The sequence below is a fragment of the Topomyia yanbarensis genome, chromosome 3 (assembly GCF_030247195.1).
Source record: "Topomyia yanbarensis strain Yona2022 chromosome 3, ASM3024719v1, whole genome shotgun sequence".
NCBI lineage: Eukaryota > Metazoa > Arthropoda > Insecta > Diptera > Culicidae > Topomyia > Topomyia yanbarensis.
In genome coordinates this window covers 299978092-299991824 of record NC_080672.1, presented here as the reverse complement: position 1 = coordinate 299991824, position 13733 = coordinate 299978092, and the positions used below count along the sequence as shown (strand labels likewise).

Here is a 13733-nt window from a genome sequence, read left to right as displayed (position 1 = left end):
GTATCAGCAACGAATATGGTATATATTCATAAAAAACTTGAATGAGGGCAAAGATAAGCCATTTAACATCATCGATATATACGAGATTTAACTAAATACTATTGGCCGTGTACGAAGAACTATCTTGTCTATGTACCCGCTCGGGAAGTAGAGACTGATGGTGTAGTCTCCAACAGGGGCCTTAATTGCGAAGTATGAGGTTCGCTCCTTGAAGAACTCTTTGTTTCGACCAATGAAAATTCTGGTTCGCAAGCAATTACGTTCAGGAAAAATCTAGGAGTATACGAAAACAACTTATTTTCCATCAACCTAATTTTGAACCTTTCGCCGTATCTGCTCTTCCAAACTTTAATCTTTTGGACGGAGCTAGCCTGTTCACCTTTTTGTGCCACGAGGCATGTACTGCCGTCGTTGCAAACAATTGGGCCTAAAACGACTTATTGTAAAAACAAGGCACGCTGTGGAAAATTCGGAGAGAATCATGAAAAGTTTCCCTACTGTGGAGAGACTCCGCATGATATCTCGACATATCTCGCATATAAATTATGTGGGGACAAAATGAAACATTTTTTTAGGGAACGCTCCGATAAGAAATTCAAAAGAGCGCTACGCCACCGACAACGACTAATTTCTACGTTTCCTTGTAACCTTTCTGCGGAGTATCAACCTGTACTTTAAAAGCGAATTCTATACACTTCTTTTATAAGAAATGTAAAATGGAACTTAGAAAATGGGAATTGTCTACGGTAGAATCGAACTGGAGCGCCCAGATACTGCAAAACATGTAAGGAAATTTATAAAGGCGAGTGCCAAAGCCGCTATAACTTTACTTAATCTAAGTAAAAGAAACCTCAGAATAATAACTGATTTGTTTACTGGTCACTGCCCTAGTAGATATCATCTGCATAAAATGGGAAAAAATCAAAGTCCGAGCTGCCGTTTCTGTCAATTTAATAATGAGACAGCGGAGCATCTACTTTGTGGTTGCAGCGCTCTTGTTAGTTACAGATATCCAATTCTTGGAAAAGGTTTCCTACAGGCCTCTGAGATATAGCAATCAAATCCTAGTAAGGTAATCAGATTCATTAAATGAGTTGATTCTAACTGGGATAATATGCAAAATCAGGCAAGGCCCTTCCTATCTCAATTATGAAGGGAAAGCTGAGGTGCATAACATCAAATTGAGTCATTCCACAATATTCCTTTAAATGGTCGCAGTGGAAATCAAGGCTCTACAAGCTTTAAAAAAACCTAAAGAGCGAGAGTCTGACCATCCCATTGTGGGAACATCTTATAATGTGACTATATAATTTTCCGAAAGAGGAAAATCAGTTTACTTCTTAAAGCTTCCTCGTAAAAGCCTGAGAGTGTCGCTTAAAGGGTGCTGTTACGGAACCGAAGTAAGTGGTTCTTGGTCTCGGTAATCTTAGAAACTAGCAGGAATTTCCACATGGGACATCAAAAACCCCAAGTGTCCCTATATTTCAGTCCCTACATTTTCCCCCAGGTTTTACACAATGCATTTGCACTACGATTAAAGGTCATACGAAACGAGTACCTGACGCGAACAACCGGGAGCTCCAAATGAAAAACTTGATGAAAGCTGAAAAACGAGGTTATTGACACCGGTTCGTCGACGGATTAACAATATTTCGTCTGGTGGCTAGAGCCTACGTTGTGTATTCGATTTATCCTGTGATTGGAATACACGGAACCAGGTATCTGATTTCAAAGCCAAGATCTAGAACGTCGCGTTACGGTCGATCCACAATAAACATAATCGATTTCATTTGACACAACTTTTGCTGATCAAGTTCGTTTAATTTGTTAGTATCATGGTGAAATGTCCAAAACAACACTTTTCTTCAATGTGCAGTCCAATATTTTCACTTTTTAACAAACATCTAAAGAACGAGCCATGTCGTACGTATCGTTTCTATCTAGTGCGGATCGAGCTTGCGGCAAAACAAGCAGAACAATCTGAATTGTCAGTGGGGCCCATAATTTGTGTGCCCGCTGAGATGTTGACTTGTGTCAGTTCAATGCAAACGGGATAGGGGTGCCTTATACGTGCTTGTTACTATGTTATTCCGAGCCGTCTTAAGGGGTTATATATGTTGAGATCCGGGAAAAAGGGAAAAGTTTGAATTTTTATAAAGATATGTGGCCATATTTTTATGAAATACTTGTTATAAGTTTAGCGTAGTACAATGTTCAATTTGCAAAATCCACTGGAGAAAATAAAAACCGATTTAATCCACCTAGCAGTGAGATGAGACATTTCTTACACATTTCACTATTGGATTAGTTTGCAGAACTCACGAGAAGTAGGCACCCAATTAGAGGTGGGATGAAAACAGTTTCTAGTCTTGCACGAATAAAATCTCGAATAAATTGAATAAATTATAGAAATCAACAAAACGACCGAAATAAAAAAGTAAAGCAAAAATTGAAACAATAGGTTTTTAAATTCATAAAATGAGTAGAAAAATTAATGGAAATCATTATAATTTTGATCCAAATACACGAATCAAATTAGATTAGGTTATTACATAAAAATTAAGATTATAGTTAGAAATAGTTATAAGATTAATAGAATAAATTGACTCATACTAACAAATTGAATGAAATAAAACGAATGACTGAACATGAAATGCATAAAAATAAAGATATGAATAAAATGAATCAGATAAACCAAATGATTCGAATGAATCAAATGAATCAAATGAATCAAAAGAATCAAAAGAATCAAATGAATCAAATGAATCAAATGAATCAAATGAATCAAATGAATCAAATGAATCAAATGAATCAAATGAATCAAATGAATCAAATAAATCGAATGAATCAAATGATTCAAATGAATCAAATGAATCAAATGAATCAAATGAATCAAATGAATCAAATGAATCAAATGAATCAAATAAATCGAATGAATCAAATGATTCAAATGAATCAAATGAATCAAATGAATCAAATGAATCAAATGAATCAAATGAATCAAATCAATCAAATGAATCAAATGAATCAAATGAATCAAATACATCAAATGAATTGAATCAATATAATAAATCAAATAAATCAAATGAATCAAATGAATCAAATCAATCAAATCAATCAAATCAATCAAATGAATCAAATGAATCAAATGAATCAAATGAATCAAATGAATCAAATGAATCAAATGAATCAAATGAATCAAATGAATCAAATGAATCAAATGAATCAAATGAATCAAATGAATCAAATGAATCAAATGAATCAAATGAATCAAATGAATCAAATGAATCAAATGAATCAAATGAATCAAATGAATCAAATGAATCAAATGAATCAAATGAATCAAATGAATCAAATGAATCAAATGCATCAAATGAATCAAATGAATCAAATGAATCAAATGAATCAGACGAATCAAATTAATCAAATGAATCAAATGAATCAAATGAATCAAATGAATCAAATGAATCAAATGAATCAAATGAATCAAATGAATCAAATGAATCAAATGAATCAAATGAATCAAATGAATCAAATGAATCAAATGAATCAAATGAATCAAATGAATTAAATGAATCAAATGAATCAAATGAATCAAATGAATCAAATGAATCAAATGAATCAAATGAATCAAATGAATCAAATGAATCAAATGAATCAAATGAATCAAATGAATCAAATGAATCAAATGAATCAAATGAATCAAATGAATCAAATGAATCAAATGAATCAAATGAATCAAATGAATCAAATGAATCAAATGAAACAAATGAATCAAATGAATCAAATGAATCAAATGAATCGTATGAATCAAATGAATCACATGAATCCCATGAATCAAATGAATTAAATGAATCAAATTGATTTAATTCATCCAGTGAATACAATGAATCAAATTAATGAAATAGATCAAATGAATAAAAAGAATGGATGAACAAAATGAATAAAGTAAAAAATAAATGAAATGCATAAATAAAACAAACGAATCAAATAAACAAAATGAGCTGAAGTGATAAAATGAATTAAAAGAAGAAAATGAGCAGAATTAAATGCATTGATTAAAATGAAAAATTGAACAACAGTAAAAGGTTATAAATTAATATAAAGAAATAAATTGAATCAAATAAATTATTTGGATGAAATGATTGAAACTGAAAAAGTAGTCAGATTATTAAAATTTAGTATCTGAACAAAATGAATAAACTGGAAAAAATTAATAAAATGCATACAATGAAAACAATGAATGATATGAGTAAAATGCACAAAAAGAATAAACTGATCAGAGTGAATCCAAAGAATGAAACGAATAAAATAAGTAAAATGAACGCAGATGAACAAAACGAATAAAAAGATGCGGAATGAAATAATTAATTAAAATGAAATGGTCATATATTTGAAGCCAAACACATTTTTGAATAAAGAAATTGAATAAACCGGATTGTACGAATTTGAAAACCATTGCATCAGAAAGTTTTGAAATGTTTTTGAAAATCCCATCTTCTGAGAAAAGGCTAAAAATATGCAATGGACTTTCTAGGGCTTCCATCTTTTTATGGTTTTATTCTTTTTGTTTTCATGCTTCTTTACTTGACGAATTCAAAGTTTACTTTTTGGTCACATATTCCCGAAAAAAAATTTATGTGCAGAACAGAATGTACTGGTCCAGTATTTTAACGCGCAATTGAATATAGTAAAGTGAGACAAGGTCACATGTGCTTTCAAGCCCCTTGAACAGAGAACGACAGAGGGAGAATGCGATTCGTGAATGAGACAGGTAGATATTTCAAAGTTTTTATTTGCATTGAAGTAAATAGTGTGAAATGTCTAGGCTATGTCGATTGCATAAAAGCCGTGTTTGTATTGTTTCGTTCGGAATTCTCGTGCAGGAAATATGGATAAATAAGTCGTATACAGACCAATATTGTGAAAAAGAAATGGTTCAAACTACTCAGTATATCCAAATATGGACGACGATAAGTTAGAAAACACATTGTAGTTGCATCCCCCATCAAGAGTGGGTACTTTGGGGACTTCTTTTCCTGGATCTAATTTGTGGATATTTTTGGTCTTTGATCCGTTATTTTTCATGAAAGTTCGTACCAATACAACGAATGTGCAGCTGATACAACTCATGGTTCATTCGCCTGCGCAACGTTCCGTCTTCCATCTGCACGCCACCATAGATGGTACGCAACACTTTTCGTTCGAAAACTCCAAGGGCGCGTTGGTCCACCACGAGCATAGTCCAGGTCTCGTGGCCGTAGAGGACCACCGATCTAATCAGCGTCTTGAAGATAATCAACTTCGTGCGGCGGCGAATTTTGTTCGACCGGAGCGTCCTCTGGAGTCCAAAGTAGGCACGATTTCCCGCTATGATCCGTCTCTGAATTTCTCTGCTGTTATCATTGTCGTCGGTTACCAGTGAGCCCAAATACATGAATTCGTCGACCATCTCGATTTCGTCACCGTCAATCCGAACTTGGGTGGGAGGTTCACATGGTCGTCTCTAGAACCTCTTCCTCTCATGTATTTTGTCTTCGAAATCCTGGCTTCAGCTTTCAGTCTTTGAGTATATATTTCATTCAAAATTCAATAGAGATACGAATAGTTTAAATATCGCACGTGGAATGTCTCTTTTGAAAATTTCCATTGTCAAACTTTCATATTACCCAGTTAAGCCAAATATTTTTCTGATATAGCCATGAATTTCCTTAATTATAGTGCAGATATAGGCTTTGAATACAATTGAATTAAAGTTAAGTTGATGTAGCAGCAGACAAAAAATAGTTTTGTTTTCTCAAACCTTCGCTATTACAATTAATAAATATTTCAGATTGGCAGAAGATCTTATCACACAACTTAGAAATGCATACAGAAATAGCTAGATAGATGCGATAGAAGAGAGACAGAGAGATAAAGAGAGAGAGAGAGAGAGAGAGAGAGAGAGAAAGAGAGATAGAGTGAGAGAGATGGGGGGCGTGTGAGGAATGGCAAATGATGGTTAATGCAGTGACATTATTTTTATAGGTATATTATTATGATATATTGATTCTTACATTCTTATCATAAATAATGAAAGTAGTAATTATTGCGCCATAACCAGTATAACCTAAATCTTGCAAAAGAGCTAAATTTTCGCTAGATTTTTGGGCTTCAAACATACAGTTGCTTTCGATGACGCCACAAGTATAATTATATTAGAAATCTTTTATCTCACTACTAGGTGAATTACTTGTTGATCTGTGTATATACCATCCAACATTTACCTTATGATTGAACGCAATGCCTAATCCAAGGAATAAATACTAGAACTCACTGTTTCTTTATCAACGCATTATTTTGTCTTTGAAGTGAACTTATATATTGATTTTTGAGAAATAGTTAATTTATTATAAAGGTAATTCACAAAATGTTCTCAACATCGAATTCCTTGAATCACGTAGATGTGTTTTCATACCCCGATATTCAAAATCGGTTTAGTTTTGCCCCTAAAACACAAGTAAAGCAATATTCTGTATAAAACAATCACATTTTTAATTAGTGGAAATTGGTAAGCGAGGACGAAAAATACAAAATGTCTAATATCTCCGCCGCTCGTGCACGGATTTAGACAATCTATAGCTTGTTAGAAAGGTATTTTTACAAGCTTTCTATTTATGTGCAGTTTGTGGGACAGTATTTGTATCGTTCGAAAGTTATTTGCAAAAAACCTGCTGTGTTTTGACAAAATCGCCCATATCTCAGAAAGTAAACAACATATCGAAAATCAAAAAATAATAGTGTCAAATGGCAACGTTAGGCCTTTCATTTGAAACTAATTTCATAAAGATCGGCTCAGCCATTGCTGAGATAATTACATGACATTTTGTACATACATACATACATACATACACACACACATACAGACATTGTCTCAATTTGTCGAGCTGAGTCGATTGGTATATGAGACTCGGTCCTCCGGGCCTCGGAAAAAGTTGTCAAAGTTTGAGCGAATCCTATACATTTCTTTTGTAAGAAATGTAAAAAAATATTAATAATTGGCGAAGCTATAGCAATTTCCACAAAACGCGTTTTTTCCAAAGATGTTTGCCGTGACTACGATTCCAGTCCAACAGCTCAACAGAAACCATCAAACTAAAAAAAATCATTAGTATATGTACCTGTGGTGTCCTTGAACGATCGATTAAAAAAAAATCTTCTTTTTGGAAAACGGGGACGATTTTACCAAAAAAAACACAATGTTCACCTGAAAAAAATTATTAAAAAATTTATAACAATAAAATGAAAATTTTTACGAAAAAATGGAATCGTTCAAGGACACGGCAGTTAAATTACGAACAAGTAAAAAAAAGTTTTGAGATCGGTTAAAAACTTTTCCGGCAATCGTAGTCACCGCAAAGACGCTTTTGGGAAACATGATTTCGAGATAATTGCGTTTAAAGTTTCAAGTATAAGCAACACCTACATAAGGGAGCAAGATGAGAAACGCTATAATTTTGCGTCCACTGCTCCGATCTCTATAAAAATTTGAGGTAACATTCTTAAGAACTTAAGCTTTACGATAGAGGAATAAAAAAAATTCGATTTTTTGGCCGACCTCAACATATATAACCCCTTAAGACCAACTGCGCCTCTGTGTATTTCTGAACTGAAGGGACCTTATAAACTAGATTTAAAACAGATATAGCATTATATTCGATGAAAAAGATAAAGTATCAGCGTAGTTGCTGAATCCATTGCCTTGTACGCAGCTCACCTGGGTTCGATTCCCAAATCGCACATAAGGTTAGATTTTTCCAAAAAGAGATATCTCTAAACCGCAGAGGCGAATGACCCTAAAGTTAAAATATCTCTAATAAAAAAGTATCACATCACAGAAATGATTCATTTCGGCAAACCCGATGTCTCTAAAATGAGACAATAAAAGCAAGTGATGAGAGGATAAAATATATGATAGCTACAAATGTATTTGGGTGCATTCCTCTTAAACTCATCGATAGAATGTATCCTGCATTTAGCAGTATGCTGATAAAATTAACACGGCAAACATGGTCTACATGGCGTTGTTTGAGGATGACCAGTGCCTTGCCCAAACTTATAGTTGGACAGGTTGAACACATTTGAACTCTGTTAATAGACCAGTAAAGAATTTTTCGTACTTCATAATGTATTTTTCGTAAACACAGCACTCGGTTATACATAAATTTATACTACGATTTTCACATTTTAAAACTATAATCCGTAAAAAGTATTTGTAGTCAATTTGGCCATTTAAATCATTTAAATTTGCGGAGGGCTCTTTTCTTAGCTCCAAGATTGAAAACTGTCAGAATATGAACCAATTTAATTGCGCCCAACGTTTGTGATTTAGTTCGGACTGAGCTAACTTAAATCGGAGCAACTGCTGAAAGTTATCAGAATTATGTGGACTACGATAGACTATTAGACTACGATATATTCAGTAGTACACGGTCACACTGGTCAGTTTAGTACTGTTCTTAACTTCTTGAACACGAGTAGTACAACTTCGTTGGTGTGATGAAATTCGACACAGTCGACTTCAAACTCCGGCAAAAGCCACATTCCCATCTTCATTAAACATTTCAGTACGTTGAGAGATGGTCACATCTTACAACCTGTGAAATCAATAGGCAGTCTATTGGTCCCCAATAGATTGATTTATTTTCGATCCTCGTGTTCCTTGGTACAGGAAAAGAAATAATGTTTCTTTGATGTAAACATCATCAAAGTTACTCGAATCTTTGAATATAAGTAGTAGGACAACTCATTCAAGACCTATCGTGTATTAGTAGCGATCTTCAAATTCAATTTAGGGATCCCGTATAAACATGTCGGTAAAAGAGTGTACGGTTTCGATCGAATATAACTTTTGTGTACTGAATGGAATCACTTTTGATTTACACTACCTAGTTGGAAACATCTTCCCAAATTTTGTATTAAATATCGAAATATGTATGTTCTGCATTAAAAACGAAGGAAAAAGTGAAAATGCCGAGCCTACTTCGGGCGGAGCTGTCAATATGAAACACCAACAAATTCCAAAAAGTTTTGCACATCGCATGGATAGTCGCGTCTTTATCTACATTGAGGCGACCGCATGACGGTATAAGACGATTTTGATCCCATTGGCAGGCAGTTGTAGTGCTCAGCTGACTCCAAGCAAACATCACAATCTCGAGGCGTAGTAGGTGTTAGCTCTATCAATTTTCCAACTAATTATTTTGGAATTACAAAGACTTAGCTAGGGCTCATAGTACCAACCCTTTTTGAAGTCATCTGCTTCTCGATAACGGTAGAATCGGGAAAATACAGGATTTTTCCAAATCTATTCTAGGTGTTTTCCTTTTCAAAGAAAATACTATAGTAAAATATATTATTCAAATTTTTTATTTTATTGATCAAATTTTGTGTACTTAATATTCTGATCAACAAAGTATGTTCTGTTACTTACAGTTTTTTTTTGCTTATGCGGTACCTTCTTTGATTCTGCGGTTTGGCGCGCTTTGCAAAACAATTTTCTTTTTTAGCGGCGCTAATTTCTTTGAATCCGAAACTGATAGATACTAGAAACACAGGTAGACAAGGTATCCGTAGTTTGCTTGGATAGTTTCTATCACAATTCTGCGAAGTTCACTGCACTCTTTCCTCTTATATACACCACGTCTTCTTGCTGACTTCTACTTTTTTCAATCGTCAGTAAATCACAATTCTCGTTATTTAAAGTGATTCATGCGGATAATTATGAACTGAATTGGTGTATGTGATTTTATACATAGAACCACACACCAATTATTTTTTTTAATGGCCCGCCTCTCACCCCCACACCAAAAGGCTCGCACAGAGAGCCCCCTGGTAGTGGACACATCAGTTCTCAGCGACAAAAAAGGCAACACAAGAAGAAAAAACTATTTGCGAATACGCTGAGAACAAAAAAGACAAAAAAAAATTACGTGAAAGTAACCGGCACAATAAAGATATTAGAGTTAAATGCAAGAAAATAACTGCATCGATCACCCATTGGAACGATGTTCCTTTTAAGGGGCCCGCTACAGTATTTATGATAGATACAGAAGATCTACCAACTCTTCGCCGACTTCATGAACTGACACGGTTGTGAAACGCGAAACGAATAGTCCACCACCGATAACATCTGTTGCCAAACCAGTAAAAATCTATCCCCAAATGTACAGCTGCAAACCTTAATCTGATCAAATCTCTTCACCTTTTTATTTACATGTATATTTCAGGGCGACGTAGACTTTTGTACTAAGACCTTGCTCGAACTATGTTGCCTCCCTACTAGGAAGAGAAGAGAGATCAAAAGTTCAAGATTACTTCTATTATATGTTTTCTATTATTATTAATAATTTATCCTATCACGTGAAGGAGTTTATGGTTATCTTTTAATGAAACCTAACTAATCCATAACTGTAGTTGTATAGAATTGATCGACTGTCAATTCATGTTTTACTAATCACAGCGCATGAAAGTTTTCCCGAATATGTTGATTTACTTAAATAACACGAGACTAAACATTGAAGCGTAGTTTGCCTTGAAAAACAGTATCATAAGTCATAACATAAAAAGGTAAACCGGTAATGGTATCTAACGCTGGGGCCATCGCATGAAGCATGCAATATATACTGGACAAATATGTAGTATAAACTTTACAAACGCTTCATCCTGTTCGCTAACGAAATAACTCTTCTCTCTATAACCTGCACTATTGTTTTATTGTTCTTATTTACAATTTAAATTTTATTTACCTTGTATAAAATTTACTGAAAAATGAGTTAAATAAAAAATACCTTAAACCCGACTACGAATCGTTATCCTCATTGCCGGCTTGATAATCCCCCTGTCACACAATACCGTATCTAACTCAATCGTCATCAGGACCATCCGGACACTCGGTACCGGCGCAGGTGCTCCAAACGGCGGACGGTGTGTTCAAGGCTGAGTTTGTTCCGCGGGTTGTCGGAGAACATCGGGTCAGCGTGACCGTCGAGGGTCAGCCAACGGTCGGCAGTCCGTACTCGGCGAAGGTAAGGAAAACTGTTTTTTTATTCATTCAAAAACTAGGTCATAAACTGAAATACGGTGTAGCTTCCGAATAAAGGATAGAAGATCGTCAAAGCAAAATCGAAATTTTGTTCATGGTCGTAAAAGTTACATGCGAAATATTTCACATAATTCAAAATATTGTTCATGGATCCATGGTTGCTTCGTGAACTGGTTCTTGCTTCATAGTGTATTAATCACGATATATAATAATTGTAGGGGACGGTGGGGTGTTGTGAACCATGGGGAGTTATGAACACTAGGGTGGGACAAAAAATAGATTCCAGCTCCGAGCAACTTTTTAGGTACCATTTGGGTCCTAGAACAACTGTGCAAATTCTTAGCTGGATCGGTGAAACTATATTTTTGCGCCCACTGTTTAAAGTTTACATGGGATTTTGTATGGGAAAGTAAACTTTTACAAAATAATTCCTCCAGGAGTCGCCCATTACTTCTTAAAAATATATCGTTATGTGGCTTGTATAGGAAATTTAACGAAGAAAAAAAGTCTCGAAAACCACGAAACGATCTGATGCTTGAGAAAAAAGTTATTAACCAGAAACCGATTGATGCTCTGACGATTGATAAAATATTAATTTTTTCTAGCACCACTGCTGTTGGTTGTCCAATTATACGCAATTTTGTGTTAATCCTCTCTTAACGTATCTAAATCGTTTATCTATACTATTTGGCCACTTCGCAAGATTTTGAGGGAAAAATTGAGGCTTCTTTTGTACATAATAAGAGAAAGTTAAAATTTTTGTATATAATAAAACCGTCAGAAGCAGTGATGCTATGAAAAGTGAAATTTTCATCAATCTTCAGGGCATCAATTGGTTTTTGCTTAATAATTTTTTTCACAAGCATCAGATCGTTTCGCAGTCTTCTAGACTTTGTTTCCTTGACAAATTTCCTATAAAAATCAGACATCTGTTTATTTTTAGAAGAGAACGGGCGACTCTTGGAAGAATTAATTTGCAAAAGACAATTTCCCCATACGAAATCCCATGTAAACTTTAAACAGTGGGCGCAAAAATATAGTTTCACCGATCGAGCTAAAAACTTGCAGAGTTGTTCTGGGAGCTAAATGGGACCCAAAAAGATACTCGGAGCCAAATTTTATTTTTTTCATATAACCATGTCCCACTCTAATGAACACCGTCAATTCCCGTTAAGCTATAGATGATAAAAATGTGGTAACTACTGTTAAATGTTTCTACTGTCATGACGTCACTTTTTCATTAGCAAATGTTGCATTAACTCATGTTCTTCATGTTCAGGTAACTAGTGACTAAATATACCAAACAAAAAGTTTTTTTTAATAAATTGTATTTGTGGTATGTGGAATCCCTTTATGTAGCTGATTTCAAATCAAATTGCCGCAAAACATTTCTTGGGTAATTGGCTTTCATCGACAAAAAAATGGATGAACCTTTAGTGTGTCGATGGAGATACGTTTTTTCGAAGATATGCAAAGTGGGGAGATGTGAACCATCATTAGTGGGGTGTTGTCAACCGTACATTTCAGTGAGTTATAGTATTTTTTTAAATAGAACAGTATCATAATTCGAAAATTAGGGATGAATCATACATATTATGATATAAAAATGTTCAATTTTATGCAAAGAAAAGGATTGTTCTACAATTTAAATTTCCCCGTGCAACAACCGCGAGTTCAACTGGCTTGGTACGAATCATGTTGTCACCGACTCATTGCAAATCAGATCACGTTTCCATTTTATCTTTAGTTTAGAAATATCTTAAAATTTACCTTCTATAGCCCTAATAAAAATAAATCACGAAAATATTCCAACTCTTCTACTTTTTGTGATGGTTCACAATTCCCCACCAAACTAAAAAAATGCCGATTCCACGCATTTCACACATTCTGTCATATCTCAAACAAGACAATGATTTTTTTTTTGAATTGCTTCAGCCTGTGGATGTATTAAGGTGTCCTTAACAAATACCAGGTCTAACATTGAAAATCGTCCAATATTTATGGTATTTTTGCCCCGAAAACAAAACTATGTTCACAACTCCCCAACGTTCCCTACGTCATAAAGTATGCATTTATTCTAGTGTCAAAATTCGTACTGCGTCATGATATATGGGATTGTATGATGCACATGATATTGGGATGTCCAGGATTCAATGACACACTTATAGTTTTGGACAATATGACGCCTAAGAACTGCGTCATAGCGTCCCAGGTCATAAGGTCCCAAAGAAGGAGGCGTCATAATATCCAAAAAACGGGAGTGCGTCGTAAGCTCCCGGACTTTATAACGCACGCTTGTTTTCGGATCTTATGACGCGACCCTTGTGCGTCACAATGTTCAGGACGTTATGACGCACGTTTACTTTCGAATTTTATGTCGCAGTCAATTTCATGGACACTGAAGCGTTTATAGTTTATTATGACGCATAAGAACATATTGTCTGAATGATGTATGACGCAGTACCTGTGCGCCAAAATATTCGAAACATGAGTGCGTCATTTTATCCCGGACTTTATGACACAATACTGCCTCATAACATCCCAATATCAGTCTGCGTCACAAGTTCCCAGACATTCTGACACAGGACTAGTTTAGGACGTTGTGACACAAAAGCAGCTTCGGATCTCTAGACGCATTCTTGATTTCAGA

At 34.8% G+C, this 13733-nt stretch overlaps 1 protein-coding gene across 6 annotated transcripts in view; it reads left to right on the top strand.

The window, feature by feature from the left end:
- The window catches only part of LOC131693417 (filamin-B), a 183666-nt gene that overhangs the window by 153027 nt on the left and 16906 nt on the right, over positions 1–13733 (top strand). For 5 of the 6 annotated variants that reach the window (XM_058981206.1, XM_058981205.1, XM_058981204.1 and 2 more), the window contains one exon: positions 10918–11066. In XM_058981206.1, the coding sequence (XP_058837189.1) occupies positions 10918–11066 (149 nt within the window). The other variant, XM_058981209.1, reaches the window with a different exon arrangement.